The sequence below is a fragment of the Tiliqua scincoides genome, chromosome 1, assembly GCF_035046505.1.
Source record: "Tiliqua scincoides isolate rTilSci1 chromosome 1, rTilSci1.hap2, whole genome shotgun sequence".
NCBI classification, from domain to species: Eukaryota; Metazoa; Chordata; class Lepidosauria; order Squamata; family Scincidae; genus Tiliqua; species Tiliqua scincoides.
In genome coordinates, this window is record NC_089821.1 from 51,195,432 (window position 1) to 51,210,934 (window position 15,503).

The 15,503-nt window shown below is 41.2% G+C and overlaps 1 protein-coding gene across 4 annotated transcripts in view; it reads right to left on the reverse strand.

Moving 5' to 3' along the window:
- Positions 1-15,503, reverse strand: part of SOX6 (SRY-box transcription factor 6) — a 610,845-nt gene that overhangs the window by 108,030 nt on the left and 487,312 nt on the right. For all 4 annotated transcript variants that reach the window (XM_066640323.1, XM_066640338.1, XM_066640316.1 and 1 more), the window contains 2 exons: positions 15,299-15,419; positions 4,653-4,732 (listed from right to left, as the gene is read on the reverse strand). In XM_066640323.1, the coding sequence (XP_066496420.1) occupies positions 4,653-4,732; positions 15,299-15,419 (201 nt within the window). The remainder of the gene's footprint in view (positions 1-4,652; positions 4,733-15,298; positions 15,420-15,503) is intronic.

Consider the following 15,503-nt stretch of genomic DNA (forward strand, 5'->3'; position numbering starts at 1 on the left):
ATTTTTTGTTGTTGTTTAATTTTGTTGATGATAAAAACTTCAGTCTTCCAGCACACAGCTGCAACCATAGTTAAGACTTGCCAAGCCTCATTAATGTTATACACGATAAACTTTGAAGGACAAATTGCGCAAGAAACATTAGGGAAAAGGTAAAAGCCATAGGTTTGCTTGCTTGCTTGCTCTCCCCCCACCCTATCTAAAGATCACTTTGTTTAGGAATAACTCCAGCTAACAAAATTGCAATGCATTATCACTATCAACAACTTATCAGCAGCTGTTGAGAGAACTGCACCATTTCTTTCTGTAATAACAATTAAAAAGGAACATTCTGCAAAATTATCTGCTTTTGGGAATGGGAGGGGAAATGACAGGAAGGCCTCACCAGAGAATGAATGCAGCCAGGCCTTCTGGGACAGATGCATGTCTACAGAGCTGCTGTGGGGTTTCCCAGTAATAGGGTTGTTACAAATCCTCTGAAAGATTGGGAAATGATCCATGAAGAGTTCAGCTCATACTGTATACATGTATCGAGAGAAAGACTGATCTAAAATCTACAGAAACATTTTGAAAATATGAATTTAAAAATATTACAGTAGTGAAAAATGAGAGAGAGAGAGAGCACTGAATTGCATAAGCTGTATCATTGACCTTTTCTCCCCATTCATTCTCATTAAAACCTACCAATATAAGAGCCAATTCAAATTTTCATTCACTAACATGGTACAGTCTTTTTGTATGACTGTAACATGTCAGACTTTGTGAGGGAAGATTGCTTGTTTGAATACAACTGTGTAAAAAAGCCTGCATGTCAGGAAAAAAAGCTAACTTGAAGAATCCAGAGTTGTACTTGCTCCACATTTTTTTACACTCCACTTTTTTTTTTTACATACCACACATATATTTTAGACACCACACATATAGTATAGATAATGAAGGACAAAACTGCCTTCAGATATGTCCTCAGAAAGCTGAGATGTAAAATGGAAGCAACTAGCATTAGCTCAGGAACATAAGCAAAAGGCCTTTAAAAGGTGCCATTCTTTTATCATCAGTAAAGGCCATAAGGAGAGCAGGACTACAGATGAACCTCAGTCCAAAACATCACCAGGTGGGTTCAGTAGGCTGTCATTCAGAGCATGGTCCATCTCACACATGGTCTAGCACTGTAGCATATACGTTTAGTGCATTTTGGTCATTAGCTGATCTCCTTGGCCCCTAAGAAACAGCTAAATGATCTTTGAAGTATCTATGATATAATAAGCCACTTCAGCAAATGGATAATATGCCTTACTGATAGTCATTTATCAGTTAGTAGAGATGCAAACATCCCAGGGACTTTGAAACCATGGCATAACTGAAACTGATTTCTCAGATCAGATTCAGTGTCTGAAAGATCCATAGCTTTTAGCTGCTCATTCTGAGCTTCATGAACTAAAAACAAGCTTCTTGACATTTTCACAGATTTGTTTTTTTGGAGTTGTATGTATGGCACATGTGCACATTCATGCATAATCAAGTCAGCTACATAAGTAATGCTATGGTCACCAGTATTACTAATATGGCATCTTAGTTCTATGAAAATCCAGAACAGGGCAATAAAATAAGTTGAACTTAGCTGCTGCAAGAGTCACCTATGAAGGAAGCCCTGCCCTGGAGAGTTTATAGAGTTCAGTGGCAGAGCATATGGTTTGTACTCAGTAGGTCCTGGTTCAATTATTACAATGCAAAAAGATTTCAAGTAACAGGGTTGGAAAAGATCCCTGCCTGAGATCTTGGGGAACCACTGCCAGTCAGCTTTTAGACAACACTGGACAAGATCAACCAACAGTCTGCTTGGTATGGAAGCTTCATATACTCCATATTATGAAGGGATTCCTTAGAGCAGTGATTTTCAACCACTGTGCTGTGGCACACTGGTATGCTGCGAATAGTCTGCAGGTGAGCCACAGGAGTCGGCGGGGGGGGGGGGTGTCATATATTAGTAGGGCTATTGGGCCAGCAGTGCAGTTTGCCTTGTCAATTGTATTTAAAAATAAAATATAAAATTTTTTTAAAAAAAAACCTGGTGGTGTGCCTTGACAATTTTAGTGCCTTGTCAATGTGCTGGGAGATTTTTGAAAAGGTTGAAAATCACTGCCTTAGAAGAAAAGACTTTTAATCATTGAAGCATCTGGCATTTAAAGAAAGAAAAAGAAAAACTGAAGAAAAAAGGAAAGATCTTTACCCTTCTTTACTGCACCTTAGAGTTAAAGCAAACACCCCATGCAGTGTTCCTGTGCATTTCTGCCTGAAGGCAGTGGATCAAATGCTTGAATATAGGGAGAAGCTCTTTTTAAAGGTGGGGGCATTCAAACATTCAGTCTCCCTTGCTTACAATCCAAAATCACCCAGAACAGCAACTAGTACATCCGATTGGGCTTCAGTTGGTCACAGCTCTTAACAATCTAGGGCAGTGATCTCACAAGGAGAGGGGCTTCTCCCTCTAGACACCATTGCAGGGTTTCCTGCTCAGTGGTCCACAAGGCTGACAATCCACAACTGCAACTACATATGGCATCATTTGATGAGGAATAACAATAGGACAATCCTATGCTTTTCTACTCAGAAATAAGCTCCACTAACAGGGATTTAGTCCCAGGTAAGCGTGTATAGGATTTCAGCCTATCACTAGGATTAAGAATTCTTGTGGGACGGCAGAGACTAACTAGCTCATTATGCTATGAGAAGTCTGTAGCCTACAAAAATGATGTCCAGAGAAACCTATTTGCTTCTGGGGTACCATAGCAATTTTTGCTGCTAACGCAACTACTCCTCTGGTTGATAATAGCTGTTAGATGTACTAGAGCCCATTCCTAAGGCATGTTTGTGGGCCCTACCACTGGGCCAGTGCTGGTGGTAGCACAGCACAGGCCGGCACCAGGCTACCACCAGGTGGGCACCCAACCTCTGCCGCTCAGCAGTCACATGGACCGCTGAGCTGCAGAGAGGAAAGCGGGCACATGGGGGGAGGCGGGGAGGAGGTGGGAGGTGAGCGGAGGGCAAGTGGAGGGCTGTGAGAAGGCATTATGGGGAGACAGGAGGTGGGGAGAGGACTGGGGGAGGCGTATTGGGGGAGGAAGCAAGGAGGAAGGGAGGGAGGCGGGACTGGTGGAGCAACGCTCCACTGGATCCAAAGCGTGTTGGGCTCACCACCCAACACGGAAGCACTTGATTCACCGCCAACGTTTTCATTGGTGGTGAATCAAGTAGCCCCATTGTAGGAGTACTCTTTTTACCCAGGAGAAGGAGACAAAAGTCCCCTTCTCCCAAGGAGCTGCCGGCGGCTGCCCAACGCATGCAGGATGCGGTGGCAGCCATTTTTAGCGCAGCCACAGCTGCACACCCTGGGCAGCTCAGGATTGGGCTGCCCATCACTTTATTTAAATATCCAAGTGCTAAACCTCTAGCACAGGGGTTCCCAAACTTTTAAGCTCTGGGACCCACTTTTTAAAATGACATTCTATCCGGACCCATCTAGGTTTATGAGACTAAAAAATATTTCACTTTCCCAACTGCTCAAAGCCTCTGTTTTTATCCATTTTTTACAAAAGGAGGGGGGCACCTTCTGGAATGTTTGTTGAGTTCTACATTCATTGGATTGGGATCGTTCTGGTGGCTTTGCCTTTGCCTGAGGCACGTTTGCCTACCTGGGAGTAAACACACACGTGTGGCTCAGTTTCATTTTCCATAGGGCTCAATACATTTTCCTTGTCAGCTATCAGCTTGTCAGTTTCAGTCTCAGGACCCACCAACAAACAGGTCCTGACCCACTGGTGGGTCCTGACCCACACTTAGGGAAACACTGCTCTAGCATGATGATTAAACACACTCCCTTTTATGCTTTTGACTGCTATTTCATTATTTGACACTATTGTGCCTTTTCTTAGGGAATATTAAAAAGCTATATAATAAATTGGAGTGTAAATCATTTTCACACAACATTTAGTTCCCCCTATGACAAAAATAAATAAATGACCTAGCAAGGGAACAAACTCAGGCTCCCAATGGCTGCTGGCATCCAACCAACTTAACGCATGGAAAGACGGGGATTTCATAAATACAGAAGCTGCAAGTGTGCAGTTTATGAAACAGTCATTGCCCAGACCAGAAGAGAGAAAAAAGTACATTTATTCAGACACACTACTAGCATCAAAAACAAAATGGGCCATGCTTGGGAAGAAGTTTAAGAGAAATAAAATGTTTTCAACATGTCTTTTCCAGTAAATACATGCATACTTCCAATCTCTGCGTGCACAGATCATGATATAGCCTAAGTTGAACACTTTTGAATTCCCATTGACTTCAATGAAAATAAGTTAAACATAAACTCAACTCTCCCACTAAAAACAATGGGACATCAAAATGCTTAATGGGCTGAATTGTGCCCAAAATCATTAACTTAGTTCATATGACACATAAAGTTGCCTGCATTTTCCAGCATCAAGCTGACAGCATGCTGTTTGCAGCATGGTAAGTACATAAGGTGTTAATCCTTCTGCGTTTGTGCTTAAAAAATTATTTAACATTCAAGCCGTTACTTAGCATACAGCTGGTTAGCAGTTTTCCACTAAAGCATTGGCTCTGAGCCCACATATTTTTGTTCTGGCACATACCTGGAGCTGTAAAGGGCTGAGTCCAGAAGCAGCAGCAGCTGCCATTGTTGACGGAATGAACTGCACAGGATAGTTATCACCTGTCGAGGAGAACAATGCATACAGGTTTAGACAATGAGCAGAGAATAGCAGCAGACAAGTACAAACAGGGCCTGAGCTCTACAACACTGCTCTAAGCCCAAACATCTGCAAAAACAAAAGGAGGTTGCTGGGCACAGACTTGTAGCTCTACCTTGGAGCCTCAGCTCAGCAAATTGCTAGTAGGCAAACTGGCAAAACATAAAATATACTGTGGAGACCCAAGTATGCTTACTCTTATTACAAATCACAAAGCACAGAAGGCTTGAAAAATAATAAAAAAGGAATAATTGCATGTTTAGAAATATTTCAGGTGATACGTGATACAAAGCGGTATGCAAAGGCCCAGCCTTGTCAGATACAGAGTACCCTGAGCTTGAAACTTCTTTCACTTTGTTCCTTACGGCTAATGGGTGAATAAGTGGAGGTTAACCAATTTCATTACTGTACATTGCTTCAAGAAACCTTTTCTGCACTTCTAACTTTGGAAAACACCAACATCCGTGAAAAAACAAAACTTTTCTTCCACCTCTAATGATGGGAAGTGAAAGTACTGTTACCCTATCCCACTCTAACCAAACACATGCACAGCCACACACAATGTGGATCAGTGAGCTGCCAGATGGGACCCATTCCACCCAGGGAGTGGCTAGTGAGAAAGGTAAATATCACCTGCATATTCCTCCCTGGACCTTTGCATTCCTTTTCTAGGTGTCCCAAGCCACCTAAGGGTGGGATTGCAGCACTTGAAAAATCTGTCCATATGCGCTTAGCATTCATTCGCTTGTTGATCTCTATATACTCTTTATAACATTGTCTGGGTCCATTTTGTGCTGTTTTGGGCAAAATGGGTTTAACATAAACCATACCAGTTTTGACAATTCATGGCACACCAGAAAAAGATGTATTCAACAATATACAGATAATGTGTTTGTTTTCCACCCTGATATGATCAAGATCTTACGGACTGCTTACTGAACTGCAAACAACCATCTGAGATGAAACCAATTAAGAAGCATCCACATTGCATCAGTATTGCGAAGTCACCCACATATCACTTGCTGAATGCATCTACCTGTCAACCTAGCCTTTGAATCAGAATTCTGTTGATCTGACCATGTTATCTTACTGGATAGATGTTTCCTGCATTAATCTTGCATTAAACTGCCAGCATTTATCCAGCCCCATTGACACCCACTGATCCTCAAGACAGGATCACAGAAACGTAGGGCATAAAAGGGTTCAAGCAAGACAGAATGAACAAATCTGTCAAAGGCAGGAATAGGGATGACTGGACTCAGAGGGCACTCAGTTCTGGATATTACAGTCGTTCAGGAGCGCTTACAGAGCTCCTACATTATAACACTGCTGCCAGTGAGAATATCTTTCCAGTTTGTAGCAATCATTCAGCACTAAGGCTGCAATAGGAGGCCTTTACACACTTGAAGTGAAAGGGACTTACTAGAGAGTAAATATGCATTGCATTTCACTGTAAGTCTGCAAGCCAATTCCTCTAGTCACATTCACATTCTTTTGAAAAACAGAAAGCTGAAAGCAGCGGGGTGGGAAAGCTTAAAAATGGAACGCAATAAAAAAATACAGTGATTGATAAATTACACAATAACCATGATTTAATAGAGTATCACTTTGGTTTCTTATTTAAAGTCAGTGTTATGTACTATCTCTAGGCTATGTTTTAATAAGCTGCTCCTCTGCACATTTTTGACATTTATAATAATTGCATGTAGAATGTAATAATGGAAGTGCAGTGTTGTAGGATCCAGAATAATGCAGAGAGGAAATGGCAGGTTTCTTCCTATGCGCATATAGTACATCTGGCCCAATTCTTAAACATACCACAAAATCCAAAATTCTCAAGAACACCCTCCCTCTACTTACTAGCTAAAGCATAACCATTCTCAGACAAGCTCAGTGCAAATGTTAAATTGCTTTCACTTTTTAAACAAATTATGAGTTTCTAATCCACAAGGTCTTGCTGCATCATATCCATAATACCTCATCAGACCATTGAGCACAGTATGTGCCTGTACACAGTCCACTAACAATTGGCTTCTGATTGCATATGGAGCACTGCTACAATGTCTTTGCTAACACTACATTGCGCTGGTGTCCTACAGAGTAACATTCATAAAATCTGATCTCACTTCCCGCCTTTCTATGAGGTTGATTTTAGTTTGCATTGAGCTGTTAAAAAAAAAGACAAAATTGTTTTCTTATCGTATAGAACTCTTGTCTCTTTATGGTTAGATAATTCTGCCTATTTTCTTTGGAGGCTAAACAAAATTATCTGAATATAGAGTATCCTCATCAAAAGTTAAATAATGTTTCTCTAGTAAATAGACAAGTTTAAAAAAAGAAAGAAATCACAAGATATTGAATTAATGATGCTTTAAATAGGAGAAAAATAAGCATTCATGCTACACTATGGACTGAACATTTCCAAGGCATTCTTTCTTTAAATATCATGAATTATTCATCCCTGTTCCATGCAGAAATCCTCCCCCCACCACCTCCCCCTTTCGTAAGTTCAATATCAGTTGCTTTATTTGTACTAAAACATTTTCCATGTCAAACATATTTTTAAAAAAATCAAACTCTAAAAGAATTCCCTGTGGCACTCCTTTTTCACAGCTGTCATGCTTTCATGGTTTGAAATAGCTTGGTGCGTGCACGCTTATTTTATTTATTTGTGTGTGTGTGTGTGTGTGTGTGTGTGTGTGTGTGTGTGTGTGTGTGAAAAAATGCATGTGCATGTGCACCAACATTAATTTATTGGTACCACACCCTGTAATGTTCTCTAGTTCACCTGCTGGCTACAGTTTTCCCCTTTGCAGTTTGCATGCATTTGTTCATGCCACTGTCCTGACCTTCCCCTCACATCCCAAATCATAAAGTTGTCCTTTCTCGGATTAAATCTGAGCATTTGAAAGTCAACAGTATATGGTTAATATAATCCCACTGCATTAGATAACAGTCCTACCCGGAGAACAAAGCATGACACCTCATACCAATGGAATGTTTTGCTGACAGTAGTAAAAGTAAAGCAAGGGCACATTCCTTGTAGGGAGGAGCATGGACCAAGGGCAGGGGGGAAAGATGGTGAAAGTTTTACATTTTTAATTATGAAACAGTCAGATTTCCCCTTCTAATTTTCTGTGCACAAAAATGGATCAAGTTATTTGGTAGCTGTCTTGGCAATCTATCAGTCAACATGCTGTAGCAATTTTTTTCAAATTTGTTTCTGGATTTGGAATGCTCGCGTGAGGACCCATTCTTTTTTAATTTTATGAAGGGAGACAAAGCAAGTCAGAACAGGTCCATTGCAGGTATAGGTGTGTGCTAGTCTTGATAACTGGGAGGATGTCTTTAGGAGAAAAACAATTCCTCATTCCTTGTTTTGCAAAATAACTTCCTCAATTCCCCGGCTTTGTTGATTGTCTATTTACATCAAATACTGGTGCACACAAGTCCTGGGATGATTTACTAACTTTTGCTTTAAAATCAATTGTAGGCAGTACACACTTGCAACAGATTGACTTGGATTCAAGGCAAATAAATGTTTTGTTTTGAACATTAAAGGCTGCTTCTTCCATTGTAGATTTCCTGAATAGAAGGCTCTTCCATATTCAGAAAAAATTGGAAGCCTAACTGTAGACAGATTTCTTGTTGCAAAGTTTACATATACAGTACACATATCATAAAGTCCCAATTGGCCATGGCATGTGTACTGACTTTGAAAATGAATCGGCCTCATCCTCAATTCATTTTCTTAAGCAATGTCAATGCTAATTAAGATAAGTTATCAAAATGCTGCACAGATCACATAAGAATGATAGCAAAGCACTTATAACTCAGTTGTTCTGCAAGTTTTACAGTTTGTTTACAAGCTAATTGAGATACGCAATCTGAGCAAGTAGATAGCTCAAATCTAAGACGAACATGCAAGATATATCACTTCACTAGTCTAGCAAAGTATTAAATTTAATTTTTAGCAGTTTCTTTATCAGCAAGATAATAATTTTTTCCCAAAGAGCAAAATAGCACTTCAAAATAATGCTTCAGTATTCTGTTCAGCCATAAGGTGTGGCAACACAAATCTTAAAATGCTTTTGCTTTCAGCAATAAAAGGATATGATCAAAATGACTGCAAAAATGGTAAGCCTGGTTTCTTGTCTTTACTTTCAGAATGAAACAGTTTATTAGTACAAGATGAGCTTCCTTTTTCAAACTTCAGAAGTTGGCAGTGATGCATTTCAATTAATTAATTACATCAGGCTGAATATGAGTTTAAAGCCTATCACATATGCAATTCCACTCAACAGCTTTGTTTTGTATATTACTTTGTTTTCCTGTACACACTGTGATGATGGCTAGTGGTTCAGAGAGATTGTGGCTTGGCTAAGGCCACCTAGTGATTTCATAAATAAGTGAGATTTGTACTAGAGACAACCAAGTTTACAGCTCACCTTCCTAGCCACTATGCAAGACCAAAGCACATTTTTCCTGATCAGTACCCCCATGCTTGACTAAATTAACAGTCATATGACAAAGTTTGGCATTTGCCAAAGAGATCACATTCTTCATAGTACAACTTTCCCCGAGCTAGATGAAGGAACCAAAGTAACCCACAGCAATTGCTTGGTCTATGTGAGTAACTATTGACTTTGTAACAACTCTATTTTATGTATCTAATTTAAATAAGATCCAACCTCCATATAGCTGCATGTCCTAGGTGAATTTTCAAGTGCATGTGGGTCAGCAGACACAACAGTAATTTGAGTTACACAGCACCTTAAAGTTTTAATTAATCCAATATATGCTATAAATACCAAAAGGAATATCTATAAAAATTAATTAGGTGATCTATGCAGCCCAGATTTTTCAATTAGTACCTACCATGCTGGAAAATTATATTTTACTATGTTGAGAACTAATTTTTTAAAATCTGTTATCACTTACACGGTTGACATTTGTTAGCTTTCTTCAGGCTATGAGGGGCGTCTGAAGCTCAAACAAGATGCATTGCACAGAGAGGGAGGGCTAGATAGGGACAAATAGTTCACAGAAATCTCCCATTCCCCTTAATGTCCTGGTGTGCTTTGGGGAAATGGAAGAAACAGGCTCTCCTGTACCCCATGGCGTTAAATCCATATGTACTCACTGGCGCACCCTAGGGAAGGCTGGACTGACACTGCTCAAATAAACTGGGGATTTTTGTTTTAGGGAAAGAAAGTTATCCCTGCTAACTGGGTAAGAGACACTTTTTTCAAGTGGGTGCTCCTCTTTTTAGCAGGGGAGAGTAACTGGCCAGCAGTTTCTAGTAACAGCAGTTCACCCCAGCAGTGTCTTTTCTAGTGGCTGTCTGCTGGTGATTTTTTGCATCTTTTTAGATTGTGAGCCCTTTAGGGACAGGGAGCCATTAGTTATTTGATTTTTCTCTGTAATCCACTTTGTGAATTTTTTTGTTGAAAAGCGGTATATAAATACTGTCGTTGTCGTCGTCGTTGATGATGATGATGATGATGATGATGATGATGATCCAGAATGGCGTATTGTGTATACTAGCACTATCAAAAAACACCTTTTAAAACTTTGCTAAATTTTGCTACACAGAAAATACAACTTGTGGCACAATTCCAAGAAGCCTGGCAGCACTGCATTGGTGTTAGCTGTCATGAAAGTGCCCTGAAGTTGTTCATGATGACATAGCAGTTGCCAGTGCTGGCATAAGGCCCACACACGTCCACAGGTGCATGACCCAATGCACACAAGATGTGTTAAGTTCTGTACTGAGCAGCTTGGGAAAGTGTAGAGAAGGCAGCAACAGGGCAGGGGTGGGTGAATTGGGCCTGGGAGGGGGCCGGATCGGCAGCAGCTACACATACCGTATCCTATCCCCTTCCCGGTCCTGATCCGCCAACTCGAGACCTTGCAGCTGCTGAGGCTTACTCCACGGCAAGGGGACAAATGTCCCCTTACCCTGAGGAGCCCGCCAGCCTTCTAACTTCCCCGTAGGATGCAGTGCACTGACTATGCTGAACTGGCACATGGGGGAGGAAGTCGGATAGGAATGGGTTGTTGGTTTCACATGAATGGATGAAATGAGTACTAGCCAGCAGGTTCTCAACCCAATTGAGCACATACCTGTGAAATCTGTCCTTATTTCACTTATGGAAGGAGGTATCAAGAATCAGCCATGCCATTTAGGAAAAAGTTATATTAGGCTCAAAGTGCACCAAAGTATATCATAAGAACAGAAGAAGAGCCCTGCTAGATCAGGTCAATCTAGTTCAGCTAGTCCAGCTTCCTGTATCTCACAGTGACCCACCAGATGCCTCAGGGAGCACACAAGAAATCTGCACCTTGGTGCCAATTCCTTGCCTCTCACCTTCTGATGTAGCCTACTTTTAAAATCAGGAGTTTGCACATACCCATCATGGCCTGTAACCTGTGATGAACTTTTCCTCTAGAAATCTGTTCAATCTCCTTTTAAAGGCATCCAGGCCAAACGCCATCACCACATCCTGTGGCAAGAAATTCCAAAGACTAATTACACACTGGGTATAGAAATATTTTCTTTTATCTGTTCTAACTCTCCCAACACTCAATTTTAGTAGATATCCCCTGCTTCTGGCATTGTATGAGAAGGAAACCCCTCTATCGAATCTATCTATCCCCTGCATAATTTTGGATGTCTCAATCATGTCCCCTCTCCTTGTTTCTAAAGAACCCCAAATGCTGTAGCCTTTCTTCATAAGGGAGGTGCCTGAGCTCAGTAATAATTTTGATCACTCTCTTCTGTACCTTTTCCATTTCTATTATATCTTTTTTGAGATGTGGTGTCCAGAACTGGACTCAGTACTCCAGATGTGGCCTTACCATCGACTTGTAAAATGGCATGATAATACTGTATTGACCATTTTTTAAAATTCTTTTTTAAATGATCCCAAACATGGAATGAGCCTTCTTCACTGGTGCCGTACATTGGGTCAACATTTTCATCAAGCTGTGCACCAACACCATAAGATCTCTCTCCTGATCTGGCTCAAAACCCATTAGCCTATATATGAAGCATATACCAAATCACATTACATTGGACCTCACTCATTCTTTATATTCTGTGAAATTTTGAGCAACTGAGAATGTATATGATTACTTATCATGGAACTAATTTTCACTCATTGACCCCATTTGCAACCCCATTAATAACTGGTCTCATGTGCACTTATAGACACATCTATAAGAGCAAACTTATAGACAGATGTGGCTGGTAGAATATTTCAGTGACCTAAATATATGAATCTCTACTATATAATCAGCATCTCATTGAGAGAGGGGTGCTGATTCAGTAGAAAAAATGCAGGCAAATCAGTCCACCTCCATGCAGTTAAACCATATAAATATTTTCCCAGCCATATTGGTGCCACTCCTAGATAAGCAACTCACAAACAACCATGCAAAAACAAAAGTGCAAATGTTGCCTCTTTTCAAGTACTATCAAACTGCACAAAAGTGAAGAAATTGCTATCAACTCAATTTGAGAATTGAGGTGAACATTCTGAGAGGGCCTGCGCTGCTCCACTGACGCTGCATCCAAGACTTAAGAACATAAGAACAGCCCACTGGATCAGGCCATAGGCCCATCTAGTCCAGCTTCCTGTATCTCACAGCGGCCCACCAAATACCCCAGGGAGCACACCAGATAATAAGATACCTGCATCCTCGTGCCCTCCCTTGCATCTGGCATTCTGACATATCCCATTTCTAAAATCAGGAGGTTGCACATACACATCATGGCTTGTAACCTGTAATGGATTTTTTCTCCAGAAACTTGTTCAATCCCCTTTTAAAGGCATCCAGGCCAGATGCTGCCACGACATCCTGCGTCAAGGAGTTTCACAGACGAACCACATGCTGAGTAAAGAAATATTTTCTTTTGTCTGTCCTAACTCTCCCAACAGTCAATTTTAGTGGATGTCCCCTGGTTCTGGTGTTATGTGAGAGTGTAAAGAACATCTCTCTATCCACTCTGTCCATCCCCTGCATAATTTTGTATGTCTCAATCATGTCCCCCCTCAGGCGTCTCTTTTCTTGGCTGAAGAGGCCTAAACGCCATAGCCTTTCCTCATAAGGAAGGTGCCCCAGCCCAGTAATCCTCTTAGTCACTCTCTTTTGCACCTTTTCCATTTCCACTATGTCCTTTTTGAGATGCGGTGACCAGAACTGGACACAATACTCCAGGTGTGGCCTTACCATCCATTTGTACAATGGCATTATAATATTAGCTGTTTTGTTCTCAATACCTTTTCTAATGATCCCAAGCATAGAATTGGCCTTCTTTACTGCCGCCGCGCACTGGGTCGACACTTTCATCGACCTGTCCACCACCACCCCAAGATCTCTCTCTCCTGATCTGTCACAGACAGCTCAGAACCCATCAGTCTATATGTGAAGTTTTGATTTTTTGCCCCAATGTGCATGACTTTACACATGCTGACATTGAAGTGTATCTGCCATTTTGCTGCCCATTCTGCCAGTCTGGAGAGATCCTTCTGGAGCTCCTCACAATCACTTCTGGTCTTCACCACTCAGAAAAGTTTGAAGTTGTCTGCAAACTTTGCCACCTCACTGCTCACCCCTGTCTCCAGGTCATTTATGAAGAGGTTGAAAAGCACCGGTCCCAGGACAGATCCTTGGGGCACACCGCTTTTCACTTCTCTCCATTGTGAAAATTGCCCATTGACACCCACTCTCTGTTTCCTAGTCTTCAACCAGTTCCCAATCCATGAGAGGACCTGCTCTCTAATTTCCTGACTGTGGAGTTTTCTCAGTAGCCTTTGGTGAGGGACTGTGTTGAACGCCTTCTGAAAGTCCAGATTCTGACTTGCGACTTGCAAACGAGCAATGGGATAGTGGTTCAGAGGTGGGCAGAGGGCATTTCGGGGCAGGAGAGGGTGGAACAGTGGCAGATCAGGGACATGAGGGGGGAGGATGGGTGGAGCAGGCCTCTGCCATATCCTAACCCTTTCCTGGGCCAGCCGGTGTTATATGGTGCCACTTGGACTAGTGCCTTCTATTTAGCTGGTGCAGATCTGAGTAGCCCCATAGAGCAGAGTAGCCCCATACAGCAGGCTGGGACGTTATTCAGCATAAGGGGGAAAAAATCCCCCCAGCCCAAGGAAACCCAAGCTTCCTCTGAAGCTGTGTTGGATACATTGAAGGCCATGCGGCCCTACTGCACCAGCACAGCTTAGGATTGGACTGGGAGTATGTTTTTGTCTTAGACCACAGGGTGAGCAATTGACTAAGCAAAAGATTAGATTCCAGCCCTTCCAGTTTGACCCTTGTCAAAGAAGCAACTTCTGTCAAACCTAGAAAAGCATTTTCCATAAATGTCACTTTATAAAATTAACAATACAGAGCAGAGTAGAACAAATGGAAATAATTTCTGTAGTGTCATTTGGCTCAGTATCTAACTAAACTTACTTAAAAAGAGTTTATATTTAATTTGGACTGCATTTAATATGCAGTTTACATTCTAAAACATACGGTTTCATTTCAGAACTTATCCCACCTCCTGCTAAAAGCCACTGAAAAACTCCCATTAACAGCAACAGCCTATTCCTGCTAAAAAAGCAACAAACTGGTACTCTGTAAACTTTACATAGAACATCAAAAAGAAATGCTGTCACAAATTTTTGTTTAATATTAATTAGAGGAGGGAAGATATTAATGAGCAAAATGCTGCTTCTGGGCTGAGGTCTGAGTTTACAAAGAATATACACACGAAAAGGAGGCTGACTTTTATTTGCTTAACTATCTTCTTACCCTGAATTTCTTTACTAACATGGCTTTATACATTTAAAGCCCTGTTTACAAGAAAGCTCTGAAAGTAGCTTCAAACCATTATATCCCTAATTGAATTCCCCGGGAGTCCAGTAAACTCAAAGGAATAAAGAAATCTTAACATTTGCTAAATCATCCCCAAACATATCTCACTACAAAGTTGCATAACCTGTTACAAGTCTGAATTTATGATTGCAGCTGAACTGCTGAAACCTCTGTTATTTAGATGGAAATCATACAAAATGCTGGCCATTTGAAACACACAAATTAAATCATACCTGCCTTCACTTTTTATCTCTAATTACGGGTAAGAAGCCTTGCACAAAAGACTCATGTGTGCACATGCTGATTATAAAAGGCCTAAAAAAGAGATATATGTAACCTTCCTTTAAAGAACCAGGCCACTCACACATGCAAATTGGCAGGGAAGTGGGTCAATAAATTCAAAGGAAGTGATTTTGTGGTATACAGAAATAAAATAAATATGGTCCTGGATAACCAGTTCCCTGGGTATCTGTAGAAGAAATTTTTATCTACTGTAGACTTATTTAAAGCACGCTCGCACGCACACACACACACACAAACCCCACATATTTCTTTTCATCCAGCAAACCCTTTTACGTCCATACCAGACAGATCACAAGAGAAGTCATGGTTAATATCTTAACATGTTAAATACCGTCACATCCCTGTCAGCTTACCTGGCTTATAAGTTATTCCTGGGGGGAAAAGGAAACCCTGCTGGGCTGCAGCAGCCGCTGCCAATGTCCGCTGGTCGTGTGGAAAAATTGGGATCATGAGCGGAGGCATGTGACCCTGAACCTGCTAAACAGAAGAGAGTCTCTGATCAGAAATAGTGCAAATTTGTCTTGACAGGTACCTCTCCAGAACTGACAGTGTTCCTGT